Source organism: Manis javanica, chromosome 10 (genome assembly GCF_040802235.1).
Source record: "Manis javanica isolate MJ-LG chromosome 10, MJ_LKY, whole genome shotgun sequence".
NCBI classification, from domain to species: domain Eukaryota; kingdom Metazoa; phylum Chordata; class Mammalia; order Pholidota; family Manidae; genus Manis; species Manis javanica.
In genome coordinates, this window is record NC_133165.1 from 96576765 (window position 1) to 96592124 (window position 15360).

General features: G+C 36.1%; 1 protein-coding gene across 1 annotated transcript in view; it reads left to right on the top strand.

The window, feature by feature from the left end:
• The window catches only part of CFAP54 (cilia and flagella associated protein 54), a 302501-nt gene that overhangs the window by 32004 nt on the left and 255137 nt on the right, over nt 1-15360 (top strand). Inside the window, exons 9-14 of the mRNA XM_037023126.2 lie at nt 1250-1448; nt 4642-4823; nt 4910-5075; nt 6071-6156; nt 14274-14408; nt 15097-15247. Coding sequence (XP_036879021.2) covers nt 1250-1448; nt 4642-4823; nt 4910-5075; nt 6071-6156; nt 14274-14408; nt 15097-15247 — 919 coding nt within the window. The remainder of the gene's footprint in view (nt 1-1249; nt 1449-4641; nt 4824-4909; nt 5076-6070; nt 6157-14273; nt 14409-15096; nt 15248-15360) is intronic.

The window sequence follows — 15360 nt, forward strand, 5'->3', positions numbered from 1 at the left end:
TTTATGGGTCTTTTAGATATTTATATTAAAAAAATTTACCTAGTATTCATCTACGGCTTTGTTAAATAGTTTATTCCACTTTTTGCTAATTTTTCTGTGCTATTTCTAAAAACAATTTCACTGTAATATGTTTGGGTTTTATCATTTCATTTTGAGTACTTCTAATTATTAGAAAATTTATTATGCTGTTTAAATATTTTTATGTAATTTTTTTTTAGGTACAATAAAATGCACAAATCTTAGTGTAAAGCTTATTTTAATCTACAGTAAAAATCTCAGAAGAAAACCTTACCTCTGTCTGTAAAGAAAGAGGGCAGGACATGATATTCAAGATTTATTGAGGTTTTTAACATATCAGTTGACCTGTGGTCTGAATGCATAGAAGCTAACGAGTGGGGAAGTTGGTGTGTGGGGAAAAATAGTTCAAAGCATCTTTATCCTTGCTTTTGTTTTTCTGTCTTACTGACTTTGCCCCAAGAAGAGGGAAGAAACAAGGGAATTATGGGGAATATGATAGGTGTTTTCCAACTGGACATGGGTTCTAGAAAAGCCAACTAGAGCTACCTCTCCTAGTAACCAGTAAGCTCAATACAGAGAACAGGTCATTTGTGCAGAGACAAGCCATCTGCAGGAGGTGAAATCACTGGGCTGACCTAAAGCAGAGCGGTTGGGAATTCACACAAGACTCTACAATCTCTAGCTGATTAGTATACAGCTGGTCAACTTTTCAACAGAGTTAACTACCACAAGACTAGTTAATTTACACTACAAAATATTGTTGCACATTTGGGCTTAAAGACCTTCTGCATTAGAATTTCCTGCAATACTTATTAAAAATGCCCCACCCAGATCCACTGAATCTTGAGATTTGGTCTGTAAATCTAAAAAGCACTCCTGAGAGATTTTTAGGCAAAGTTTTAGTATCAGTTCCTAAAGGCTGTAATTAAGGTACTGCAAAACATATGGAGATTGATGCTGCTTTAATAAAATGGCAGTAATAAACAGTCTTTTTATGCTGCCTTGGAAACACAAAACATATAAAGAATTAACAAAGACTTTGATATAATGGCATTATGACATAAACTTTAATGGAGTCTGTGGTGACACCTCAAAAAATGAAAACCATAAAAGCAGCCATCTCACTGATAGGCCACCCCTCTCTCCTTTGGCATTCATGAAGCAGGCCTTACAATATCAAACTTTGTAGAACTTAAAAAAAAAGGACAATATATATATTTTTTAATTCCAGTTGCCATGGCCACGTACTGCCACGGAACGGTTGTTGGAGGAGATGTTCGATAGCACCGCATCCCGGTTTCTGGCTGTCTTGGAAGCTCTTTCTGATTCAAATAGGCGAACACTGCAAACTGGATTTGGTATGACAGATGAAGTAGAAGTTCGTGATGTTGTCTCAGAACTATTTGCAGCAGGAAAAGAACTTTTAATAAGTGAGTTGTTAAAATAATGTCTTATGGTAGAACATGACTAACAAAAGTTTTTCCACAGTAGTCCCTACATAAGAAACTGACATCCAGTTTTTATTGCTCTTGAATTCAGCAACTTTGCTAAACTTGATAATTCAGATAATATTTTAGTAGATATTCTTTTGGACTTTTTAGTATATGATCACTTCTGGATGATGATAGTTATATTTCTTTGCAGTCCTTACTCTTTTTATGTCTTTTTCTTGCATTTCTTGACTTACTGCACTGGGTAGGATCTCTGATAGAACACGGAAAGGAAGTGGAGATAGCTAATGTCCTTGTCTCATTTATGTTTTCAAATGGAAAGGTTTCAACATTTTACCATTAATGTTGATATTTGCTGAAGCATTTTTTTAGATTGCCCTTTTTCACCCTATAGATGTCTTTCCATTCTTGGTTTGCTAAGAGTTTTGTTTGTTTGTTTTTAATCCTGAATAGCTATTGAATTTTATTAAAAGCCTTTTCTGGATTTGTAGAGTTGGTCAAATGGATTTCTCTTTTATTTCTGTTAATGTGGTACATTACACTGATTACTGACCTAATTTTAACCACCCTGACTTGACCACCAGTTGACTCTTGAGCTGGACTCAGGCATTCAGATGCTCCTTACCACATCCTCTGTCCTTTGAATATATGTCTTGCCTACTATTTGCATATTACTGGCCATTTCAAGAATGTAGCCTTGAGAGTACAGTGTTGTTGAGACCATCTGGAGTGAATACATCCTAGTTAAGGTTTCTATATAATCTTTTAAGTTTCTGGCGGGGTGTGTGTGGAGATCAATTCATCTTTCAGCCTCCAAAGACAAGCCTTGTATGTAAGTTCCCTTGCTTATTAAAACCTGCTTCCTACTAATCTGGAGTGGTTTGACTCTTTCTTTGGTCTCTCCTTTTCCTGGGTGTATGGGGACCAGTTGGTAAACCAAGATCTTTTGTCCATTTTTCTTTTGGACTATTTGCTTTTTCTTACTGTTTTGTTGGAATTCTTAATAGATTCTAGGTATACGTCCTTTATTGAATATATACATTGCAAATATCTCTTTCCATTTGGTGGCCTGTCTTTTCACTTTCTGAATTGTAGCTGATAAGGAGTAGGAATTCTTAATTTTAATGTAGTCAATACACTCTTTTAGTTAACCATTTTTGTGTCATATTAAGAAATCTCTGTTACCTTGATGTCATAAAGATGTATTCCTATGTTTTGTTCTAGAAGCTTTATTATTTCACCTTTCACATTAGGTCTAAATTAAAATTTTTTTGTTGGTATGAGGTAGAAATCAAGATTTATTTATTTCCATGTAATATCTGGTTGACACAGCACCACCAGTTGAAGAGACCTTCCTTTCCCCATTGACTATCGTGTACCTTTGTCATAAACTAGGTGACTATTTGTGTTTTTTTCACTCAGCATAATTCCTTTGAGATATATCAAAGTTGTTGTGCGTATTAATAGTCCACTTCTCAGTATTGCAGAGTAGTAGCTCATAGTGTGAATGTATCACAGTTTGTTTAACCATTCACCTATTGAAAGGCATTTCCATTATTTACAGTTTTTGGCTATTAGGAATAAAGCTGCTATAAACATTTGAGTACAGGTCTTTGTATGAACATGAGTTTTCATTTCTCTGGTGAAATACTCAAGGATATAATTTCTGGGTCATATGGTTAAGTGTGTATTTACTTTTGTAAGAAACTGCCATAGTATTTTCCAGGGTGACTGTACTGTTTTACATTCCCAGAACCAATGTATGAATGATCTAGTTTTGTAACATCCTCGACAGTATTTGGTGTTATCATTTTTTTCTTTTTTAAGCTATTCTGAGAGGTGTTTAGTGGCATTTCATTGTAGCTTTAATTTTCTTTTCCCTAATGGCTAATGATACTGAGCATCTTTTCATGTATTTAGTCAGCATTTTCACATTCGCTTTCTGTTCAGTGTCTTTTGCCCATTTTTCTAACTGGATTATTTAGAAAATTTTGAGTGTTCTTTGTATGTTCTAGATACAAATCCTGGTCATTGCTTTTTAAGACACTAAATACACTTACTAAGTTTTTTTCCTCATCCTATTCCCATTTTTCATTGCTTCTTTCTAAATTCATTTCTTTATGCTCAAATGCAAACTCCAAGAACTTTGAAATAATTTAGCTAGATACAATATTTTACCTAAAAGTTTATTTCTTTTAAAATTTTAAAGATATTTTTCCATAGTCATACATATGGTATTGAGAAGTCCATCAGTTTAAATCTTGTTGTTTTATAGATTTAAATGGGCATTCTAATTTCTCTTTCCTGTGATCTTCTTGCATATCATCATACTGGATCCTAGGAGTGGTACTTTGAGGTCTTACATATTTTTCTTTGACTTTTTCATGTTACTTCTTTATTCCTTCCCTTACATTTACTTTAAAAAATTCCCCTAGGGTTGTAATAGACAGATGTTAACACATCCACTCTCGGTATCTTATTTATTTTATTACTTTCATATCTTTATTACTTCCTATTGCCTTCTGGGAAGGTTCTTCAATCTGATTTTCCAGATCATTAATTTGTTCTTTGGTTCTCACTGTTCTGTCCATATATTGAATTTTTTATTTCAACAATAATATACTTTGTACTCAGTCTCAATATGATTCTTTTTCACAGCAGTTTATTCTTGCTTCATGTTTCTAATATCCTGTCTTATTTCCTTGAGAGAATACTTATTAAATTTAAGTTGTTCCCTTTGTTCCATTTTTCTGATTCCTTTGGTAGAGGATGTTTTCATTTGTGGTCTTTGTTTCAAGGTGTTTATGCTTTTAATTTTATTTCCACATCAATTTACCTTTTGTTGCCTTGGAACAGTCAGCTGACTTGGTTACAATGTCCATCTTTAAGGTGGAGCTTTCAGTCTGTAGTACTGCATTGCTATTTGACTCATTAACTCTTACTAATTCTTTATGTTTGAGATTTCATCTTCATTGGTCTGGCAGCCTTCCCTGACTACTCTCCTACCCCAACCCCATGTTTAATGTCCTTCCTATTTGTCCCCACAGAGTCTTGTATTTGTGTTTACTTCTTTTCCTTTATTTCCCTAGTTCCTGGCAGTGTCTGATAGTTAATATTTAGTAAATATTTCTTTGCATGAATGACATTCAAACTTCTCTATTTCCTTTTCTAGTGTCAAATTCTGGTGCAGATGGAATGCTTGATTTTCCAAAAACATCTCTTCTGCAACTTATTATAAAAAGAAAAAATGTTATTTCTCTAGATGCTGCTGTGAAATTTGTAAAATTAGCTTTTACTTATGAGGAATGGAGTTTATTTGAATCTACAGCTGGGCATGTTATTGATTTTCTCCAGGTAATATAAGCCAAACCATAAACTTGTTTTTATTTTGCTAAGATGACATTGAATTACTAACTTGTGGGATTACTAACTTCTCCTAGAGGCAGGCTGATCCAGAGTCAAAGAAAGCAGAGAAGGATTTAATTCTTCTTATTGCAGTAGAACCTTTAATTAATATAAAGAGAAACAAAGGCTCGATCTTTCCTCTGGAAAACTACAAAGAAGGACAGTCAGCTCAAATTTATGTAAAAAAACCTGCATTTAATGGTGAGTATTTATTTACTTTTATGAAAAATTAAGATAATTTTATCTAATAAAATATGCTTTCTATAGTTGGGGTGAGAGAATGACTGTTAAAGTCAGAGGGAGCAGGAAGTGCAAAGACCCTGAGGTGAGAGTGAGCCTTGTTGTTGAAGGAATGGCAAGGAGGCATGCATGGCTGGAGTGCACTGGCAGTGGTGGTGGAATTTGAGAATGTGATAGGGGATGACATCAGAGAAATAGCTGGGCTCCAGATCTTATAAGCCCTTACACCTTGTAAGGGTGCTGGATTTTGTTCTGAGGGACAGTTCTGAGTAGAAAATTTAGCTGCTGCCTTGTCAGTAAGTGAGAGCCCATGAGGACAGTAAAACAAAAGCAATCAGTTCACTTTGGTAAGGGAAGGTTTGGTGGTCTCCTCTCTCTTTACATTCTAGACTTTTTAAATCTTGAGAGTTATTGTGTATATAATTGAAAATCTGCAGCCTCTGTTATTTTGACCAATGAGAAGACTTACTCACATTTTTAAGTGTTTTATCATGTTTGTTAGACAATTGCAATAAATAATTTGTACCAAGTAATGGTACATTGTTTTTCTTCTAGTGGTTTCTGAATAGATATTTTTGTTATTCTTTTTCCAACTGATGTATTTTGTATGTGTTTTAATATTTTAAGGCTTTTCAGTTCCATTTTGGACATAGTTGGAGTGCCGGTTATAGATTAATGGTAATAATGATAGTCTATTTTAATTTAATTAGAGCCTACTTAGAGTAGTTTTCATATTCTAGAACTTGTAAAATATTCAAGTGTCTTACTGACAAGATATTTTGCCTATGTCATTTTTGTAGGATTTCTGGGGCCAAGAATGCAGAGTGTCTTACTGATAAGAAATTTGCCCAGATGTCATTTTTGTAGAATTTCTGTGTTTTTGTGCCTTTTCTACTTGAAATTTTCTAATTGTTTTTTGTTTGCCTGTTTCATTTTCTTTTACTTTATGAATTGAGATTCTTGTGTGAAGATGTATGGATATTCAGAAGACATTTTCCACCTGGCAACAACCTTGTATTCCTGTGTCTGTGATTCTCCCCAGGTGAAATAGCTGTTTTGGATAATTTGTAATAGTGTTGAAGGAGCCTATTATAATTAAAGTCAGATTTAAATTATCACAGGAATTGCACCTTGCCAAAATTCTGTATTGTTTAATCACTAGAATAAGAATACAATTCAATAATTTTGAATTACATCTTGACTCATAATTTTAAGTTTCTATTTATTATTGTCATCATTTGCAGGGTCAGTCTGTTCCTTTTTGGGAAATTCCCAGGCTAGCTATATTTCTAATAGGGAAGGAAATAAGACAGTGATTTTAATGAGAGTTAATATTCTTAATGAAATGTTGCTGTCTATCCCATGAGTACAAAGTCTAGTTATTACTTGGAGTCACTTTGTACACAATGACCAGTATTTAGAAATGACAATTTGTGGGTCTGAAAGTATAATTAAAACTAGTCAAGCACTGATTTTAAACTGAATTCCAGGGATCACCAGGGCTTCTCTGTGGTTTTTCAGAGGCCTAGCTTTGGGTGATAACACTTTAAACTATTTTTATTAGTTTTGCATATAATGTTGAGGTTCTGATGGAATTTCATTGGAAAAATTGGCTTTACTATTATTATTTTATTTATTTATTTATATTTTTGGTGTCTTTAATATACACTTACATGAACAACATTGTGGTTGCTATACTGCCTTCACCGTGCCCCCCACACCACATTACGTGTGCTAATCATAATGCCCCCTCTCCCCCTTACCCCTCCCTTCCCACCAATCCTCCCCAGTCCCTTTCCCTTTGGTAACTGTTAGTCCATTCTTGAGTTCTGTGAGTCTGCTGCTGTTTTGTTCCTTTAGTTTTTTCTTTGTTCTTATACTCCACAGATGAGTGAAATCATTTGATACTTGTCTTTCTCCTCCTGGCTTATTTCACTGAGCATAATACCCTCTAGCTCCATCCATGTTGTTGCAAATGGTATTACTTGTTTTCTTCTTATGGCTGAATAATATTCCATTGTGTATATGTACCACATCTTTATCCATTCATCTACTGATGGACATGTAGGTTGCTTCCATTTCTTGGCTATTGTAAATAGTGCTGCGATAAACATAGGGCTGCATATGTCTTTTTCAAACTGGGCTCCTGCATTCTTAGGGTAAATTCCTAGGAGTGGAATTCCTGGGTCAAATGGTATTTCTATTTTGAGTTTTTTGAGGAACCTCCATACTGCTTTCAACAAAGGTTGAACCAATTTACATTCCCACCAGCAGTGTAGGAGGGTTCCCCTTTCTCCACATACTCACCAACATTTGTTGTTGTTTGTCTTTTGTTTGTTGGCCATCCTAACTGGTGTGAAGTGATACCTCATTGTGGTTTTACTTTGCATTTCTCTGATGATTAGCGATGTGGAGCATCTTTTCATGTGCCTGTTGGCCATCAGAATTTCTTCTTTGGAGAAGTGTCTGTTCAGATCCTCTGCCCTTTTTTAATTGGGTTATTTGCTTTTTGTTTGTTGAGGTACATGAGCTCTTTGTATATTTTGGATGTCAACTCCTTATCGGATCCGTCATTTATGAATATATTCTCCCATACTGTAGGATGCCTTTTTGTTCTACTGATGGTGTCCTTTGCTGTACAGAAGCTTTTTAGTTTGATGTAGTCCCACTTATTTATTTTTGCTTTTGTTTCCCTTGCCCATGGAGATATGTTCATGAAGAAGTTGCTCATGTTTATATTCAAGAGAGTTTTGCTTATGTTTTCTTCTAAGAGTTTTATGGTTTCATGACTTATATTCAGGTCTTTGATCCATTTTGAGTTTACTTTTGTGTATATAGTTAGAGTGTAATCCAGTTTCATTTTCTTACATGTAGCTGTCCAGTTTTGCCAACACCAGCTGTTGAAGAGGCTGTCATTTCCCCATTGTATATCCATGGCTCCTTTATCATATATTAATTGACCACATATACTTGGGTTAATATCTGAACTCTCTATTCTGTTCCACTGGTCTGTGGTTCTGTTCTTGTGCCAGTACCAAATTTTCTTGATTACTGTGGCTTTGTAGTAGAGCTTGAAGTTGGGAAGCGAGATCCCCCTTGCTTCATTCTTCCTTCTCAGGATTGCTTTGGCTATTCGGGGTCTTTTGTGGTTCATTATGAATTTTAGAACTCTTTGTTCCAGTTCGTTGAAGAATGCTGTCGGTATTTTGATAAGGATTGCATTGAATCTATAGATTGCTTTAGGCAAGATGACCATTTTAACAATATTAATTCTTCCTATTTAAGAGCATGGGATGAATTTCCATTTATTAGTGTCTTCTTTAATTTCTCTTAGTAGTGTCTTGTAGTTTTCAGGGTACAGGTCTTTCACTTCCTTGGTTAGGTTTATTCCTAGGTATTTTATTCTTTTTAATGCAGTTGTGCATGAAATTGTTTTTCTGATTTCTCTTTCTGCTAGTTCATCATTAGTGTATAGGAATGCAATAGATTTCTGTGTGTTAATTTTGTATCCTGCAACTTTGCTGAATTCAGGTGATAGATCTAGTAGTTTCAGAGTGGATTCTTTAGGGTTTTTATGTACCATGTCATGTCATCTGCAAACAGTGACAGTTTGACTTCTTTCTTACCAATGTGGATGCCTTTTATTTCTTTGGGTTACCTGATTGCCGTGGCTAAGACTTCCAGTGCTATGTTGAATAGAAGTGGGGAGAGTGGGCATCCTTGTCTTCTTCCTGATCTTAGAGGAAAAGGTTTCAGCTTCTCACTGGTAAGTATGATGCTGGCTGTAGGTTTGTCATATATGGCCTTTCTTGTGTTGAGATACTTGCCCTCTATACCCATTTTGTTGAGCATTTTTATCATGAATGAATGTTGAATTTTGTTGAATGCTTTTTCAGCAGCTATGGAAATGATCATGTAGTTTTTATCCTTCTTTTTGTTGATGTGGTAGATGATGTTGATGGATTTTCGAACATACCATTGTTGCATCCCTGAGATGAATCCCACTCGATCATGGTGTATTATCCTCATGATGTATTTTTGAATTTGGTTTGCTAATATTTTGTTGAGTATTTTTGCGTCTATGTTCATCAGGGATATTGGTCTGTAGTTTTCTTTTTTTGTGGTGTCTTTGCCTGGTTTTGGTATTAGAGTGATGCTGGCTTCATAGAATGAGTTTTAAAGTATTCCATCCTCTTCTATTTTTTTGGAAAATTTTAAGGAGAATGGGTATTATGTCTTCTCTAAATGTCTGATAAAATTCAGCAGTGAATCCTTCTCATCCAGGGGTTTAATTCTTGGGTAGTTTTTTGATTACTGATTCAATTCCATTGCTGGTTATTGGTCTGCTTAGATTTTCTGTTTCTTCCTGGGTCAGTCTTGGAAGGTTGTATTTTTTTAGAAAGTTATCCATTTCTTCTAGGTTATCCAGTTTGTTAGTATATAGATTTTCATAGTATTCTCTAGTAATTCTTTGTATTTCTGTGTTGTCCATCATGATTTTTCCTTTCTCATTTCTGATTCTGTTTATGTGGGTAGATTCTCTTTTTCTCTTAATATATCTGGCTGGGAGTTCATCTATTTTGTTTATTTTTTCAAAGAACCAGATCTTGGTTTCATTAATTCTTTCTATTGTTTTATTTTTCTCAATTTTATTTATTTCTTCTCTGATCTTTATTATCTCCCTCCTTTTACTGACTTTGGGCTTCATTTATTCTTCTTTTTCCAGTTTCAATAATTGTGAATTTATTCATTTGGGATTGTTCTTCCTTCTTTAAATAGGCGTGGATTACTATATATGTCCCTCTTAGAACTGCCTTCACTGCGTTCCACAGACATTGGGGCATTGTGCTGTTGTTTTCATTTGTCTCCATATGTTGTTTGATCTCTGTTTTAATTTGGTCATTGATCCATTGATTATTTAGGAGTATGTTATTAAGCCTCTATGTGTTTGTGAGCCTTTTTGTTTTCTTTGTATAATTTATTTCTAGTTTTATACCCTTCTGATCTGAGAAGTTGGTTGGTAGAATTTCAATCTTTTTGAATTTACTGAGGCTCTCTTTGTGGCCTAGTATGTGGGGTATTTTGGAAAATGTTCTGTGTGCACTTGAAAAGAATGTGTATCCTGCTTGTTTTGTGTGGAGAGTTCTTTAGATGTCCATTAGGTCCATCTGTTCTAATATGTTGTTCAATCCCTCTGTCTTCTTACTTATTTTCTGTCTGGTTGATCTGTCCTTTGGAGTGAGTATAGTGTTGAAGTCTCCTTGAATGAATGGATTACATTCTATTTCCCCCTTTAATTTTGTTGGTATTTGTTTCACATATGCAGGTGTTCCTGTGTTCAGTGCATAGATATTTATAATGGTTATATCCTCTTGTTGGAGTGATCCCTTTATCATTATGTAATGTCCTTCTTTGTCTCTTGTGACTTTCTTTGTTTTGAAGTCTATTTTGTCTGATACAAGTATTGCAACACCTGCTTTTTTCTCACTATTAGTTGCATGAAAAATCTTTTTCCATCCCTTCACTTTTAGTCTGTGTATGTCTTTGGGTTTAAAGTGAGTCTCTTGTAGGCAGCATATAGATGGTCTTGTTCTTTTATCCATTCAGTGACTCTATCTTTTGATTGGTGCATTCACACCATTTACATTTAGGGTGATTATTGATAGGTATGTACTTATTGCCATTGCAGGCTTTAGATTCGTGGTTACCCAAGATTCAAGGGTAACTTCATTACTATCTAACAGTCTAACTTAACTCACTTATTATGCTATTACAAACACAATGTAGAGGTTCTTTTTTTTCCCCTCCATTTCTTCCTTCTCCTTCCTTTATACATTAGGTATCATATTCTGTACTCTTTGTCTATCCCTTTTTATTACCTCTGATGACAGCTATTTAACTTTAGGAACACTTCCATTTATAGCAGGCCCTCCAAAATACACTGTAGGGATGGTTTGTGGGAGGTAAATTTTCTCAGCTTTTGCTTATCTGGAAATTGTTTAACCCCTCCTTCAAATTTAAATGATAATCTTGCTGGATAAAGTATTCTTGGTTTGAGACCCTTCTGCTTCATTGCATTAAATATATCATGCCACTCGCTTCTGGCCTGTAAGGTTTCTGCTGAGAAATCTGATGGTAGCCTGATGGGTTTTCCTTTGTATTTGATCTTATTTCTCTCTCTGGCTGCTTTAATAGTCTGTCCTTATCCTTGATCTTTGTCATTTTCATTATTATATGTCTTGATGTTGTCTTCCTCAGGTCCCTTGTATTGGGACATCTGTGCATCTCCATGGCCTGAGAGGCTATCTTCTTCCCCAGATTGGGCAAGTTTTCAGCAATTGCTTCCTCAAAGACACTTTCGATCTCTTTTTCTCTCTCTTCTTCTTCTGGTATCCCTATAATGCGAATATTGTTCCATTTGGATTGGTCACACAGTTCTCTCAGTATTTCATTCTTAGAGAACCTTTTTTCTCTCTGTGCCTCAGCTTCTTTGCATTCCTCTTCCCTAATTTCTATTTCATTTATCGCCTCTACCATATCTATTCTGCTTTTAATGCCCTCCATTGTGTTCTTCACTGATTGGATGTCTGTGCTAAATTCATTCCTGAGTTCTTGAATATTAATATTCCTGAGTTCTTGAATAAATCATGTTAATGATTTTTATTTTGAAATCCTTTTCAGGAAGATTCATGAGGTTGATTTCATTTGAATCTTTTTCAGGTGTATTCATAATTTTGCTTTGAACCAGGTTCCTTTGACATTTCATAATTTGTTTGTGGTGCCCTCTAGTGCCCAGAAGCTCTACACTCTGGAGTTGCTCTGCCCCTGGAGCAATGTTGGGGGTCACAGGGGGGTGGTGTTGGTGCTTGGGGCGAGGAAAGAGCTGTTTCCTGCTTCCCGGCTGCTATGCCTGTCTCCACTGCCAGAACCAGTGGGCCAAGCACACAGGTGTAAGCCTCTATGCTTTGTGTTTGTAGCTGTTGTCATGGGGCTTCCCTCTGGCTGCCCTAATGCCAGGGTAGGGGCTCCTAGTTTTTGAACCTGAGCCAGGTGCAGGCTAGCTGGGGGAAAGACACAGCAGGCTGTGTATCATGGTGGGGGGCTTTGGAGCTGTGTAGCCAGACAGGGGGATGGAGCACCTGAAGATCATGAAAGTTTCCAACCTGCTGGGCAGAGTGCATCTGGATAATTTTGTCTACCTGCACTTTCTCCTGAGCAATAAGCTCTGTGCAATCCTTGCTCCTTTAGAAGCCCTCTCTCTTTTAGTAAGTCTCTCAGACTGCTCACCCAGATCAGCCAGATATGAATCCCCATCCTCCACAAGCAGGTGGAATCTCTGTCTCTCCAGACACTCCACTCATCTCAGCCCTCCAACCACACTAAATCACCAGAGCACCATGCAATATTTGTTCATGCTCCCATAGCAGATCTCCAGGGCTAGGTGTTCAGCAGTCCCAGGCCTCCAGTCCCTCCCCGCTCTGTTTCTCTTTCTCCCGCTGGTATGCTGGGGTGGGGGCAGGGCTTGAGCCCCTCTGGGTCACAGCTTTGGTATGTTACCCTGTTTCATGAGGTCTGCTCTTTTCTCCAGGTGTATGCAGTCTGGTGCAGCCTTCTTTCCTGTTGCTTTTTCAGGATTAGTTGTATTAAATTATATTTTCATATTATATGTGGTTTAGGAAGGAGGTGTCTGTCTCACCTCTCATGCTGCCATCTTTAATCCAAATGGGCTTTACTATTATTAAAAAAATCTTTGAAAACCACAATTGTAGAGCATTGTATTAATTTTTATTCTGGTAAGTGAAACACAGTAAGGGACTTGAGAAGTTTCACTGTTATGGTATTTTCTATTTTTTCTGGACTTATTAGATTATGTTATAGCCTGTGATAACTATTTAATTTTGAAGGAGAGGTATTTGGTAGGAGAGTAATGATTCTAGTAGGAGAGTTAAACAAAAAATTTCCTATCATGGCTGAATAGGGCAAATAATTTTCATGTACCTGCTTTTAAAAAAATCATGTATATCTTAGTTCAGTTCAATTCCATAAACATTTGTTGATCTGTGTTATGACCCCAAGCACTGTACTAAGGAACTGCATATGCAATTAAGTCTTAGAACTGTCCCAGAGGAACTCAAGGTTTGACGTATTTCAGTAATACTCATTTTCTTTCTAGTTCAGATATAAGGAGTTATTTCATTTTCTTGCAGAGAGCCAACTAACTGCTTTGAGAGGAGCTGTGCTTATTTTAGCCCATCTGTTGATAAACCATCTGACGTTCTGTATGGTGGTTTCTTCATCTCTTTTCTTCCTGTCTCTGTCCTTTCCCAGCTCCCCATTCCTTCTCTCCTTACTAGTTCTTCCCTCTCCCCATTCCTTATTATTTTAATACAGAAATTTTAAAAAGAAAGAGGTATATAAATTTAAAATTTGGATGCATAAAATTGGTTTACCTAACTTGCCTAAAAATGTTTGGAACTTTTTGTTTTAGAGAGGCAGAAAGAGCCTAGAGCACTCATTGAATGAGGACTCAAGCTAGACTGCTCAGGTTTGAATCCTAGCTCTGCTACTTTCTGTTCATTTCACATAGGGAAAAACCACTCATTCTTCTTGTGCTTCAGGTTGCTCATCTGTGGAGTGAGGATGATGGTAATAGTACTCACTTCTTGGGTTGTTAGGAGGACTAAATAAGTTGGTATATGTTTTCGTCTGTTCCAGCTGCTATAACAGGAATACCACGGATGGCATGGCTTAAACAACATTTATTACTGACAGTTCGGGAGGCTGAGGAACCAAGTTCAAGCACCAGCAGACTGTCTGGTGAGGCTCTGCCTCCTGGTCCATAGCTGGCTGTCTTCTTTTTGTGTCCCCACTTGGCAGAAAGAGAATGGGAGACTCTGGTGGTCCCTTTCATAAGGGCAATACCCTCACTCATCAGGACTTTGCCTTTATGCCTAATTGCCTCCTGAAGGCCCCACCTTCAAATGCCATCACATTAGGAGTTAAGATTTCAACACAGGAATTTTGGGTAGGCACAAGCATTCAGCCCATTCCTGTATGTGTAAAGCGCTTAGAATGTTGCTGGCAGATATTAAATGTTATATATCTATATCTGTAGCTCTTATTATTTTTATCAATTTACCTTACTACTTTTGTTTCCAGAGTGTTCAGCCTGATAAAGAAATTGTTGTGGACATGATAATGTTCCTATGGCAGAAATGCAAATTAGGAATTCAGAAGATCAGTATGTCCAGAAATGACTATGTAAAATTCACCCAGAAAATCAGTACTAATAAGGTATTCCTTTTTGTTTCTTCTCACTTGTTTGTTATTGCTGATAATAAAGTCTTAATATATATTTCAAATTGAAATTTTCCCTATTTGTATAAGTAGTCCCTCCTATGAGCTTAAGGGAATCTTTATGAATTTATGTAAACAGATCGATTATTAAATATCTTATTAGGGTCATTGATATTTATATTAATTATAATTAAGGTGCACTAATCACAAGGGGATACCTTTATAACACTTCCATATGATTAGAAGATAGTGATTTCAAGGAAGTACTGAGTTTTTTAAAATGTGACTCTTTTTAGAATGTAATATACTTTTTAAAAATTAAAGTATTGTTATACAATCTTACCTTGGTTTCAGCTGTACAACACAGTGGTTCAACAGTTCCCCATATTATTAAATCCTTACCCCCTCTAGTGCGGTCACTATCTATCAATGTAGTAAGATGTTACAAAACTACTGACTGTATTCTCCACGCTCTACTACCATCCCCGTGGCCAACTTATATAGTGATTGTGAATTATTGTGCCCTTTTATCCCCTTCACCCACCCAACCCCTCCTCCTTGGTAACCACTTGTCCCTTCTCAGTATCTATGAGTGTACTGCTATTTTTTTCCTGGTGTTTTGCTTTGTTTTTATAGAATGTAATATAATTTAAATTGATTTTACTGTATACTTTTCTCTTTTTAGTGGATTTATCTTCTGTGGCAGATAAATGAAGTAATTCACTACTCTAAAATGGAAGACATTGACATTGTGGTGGTGGCAGAGGTCACATTACAATTAAGTGAAATACTGGAGTCTTTAGGAAGCCCAAGAAGAAAATTAAAAAAATCTCTAGGTAACATACTGAATGAAAAACTATGAAGTTATTTATATGCACACACACACACACACACACACACACACACACACACACACACACACACACCACAAATATATAAGTATAAATTG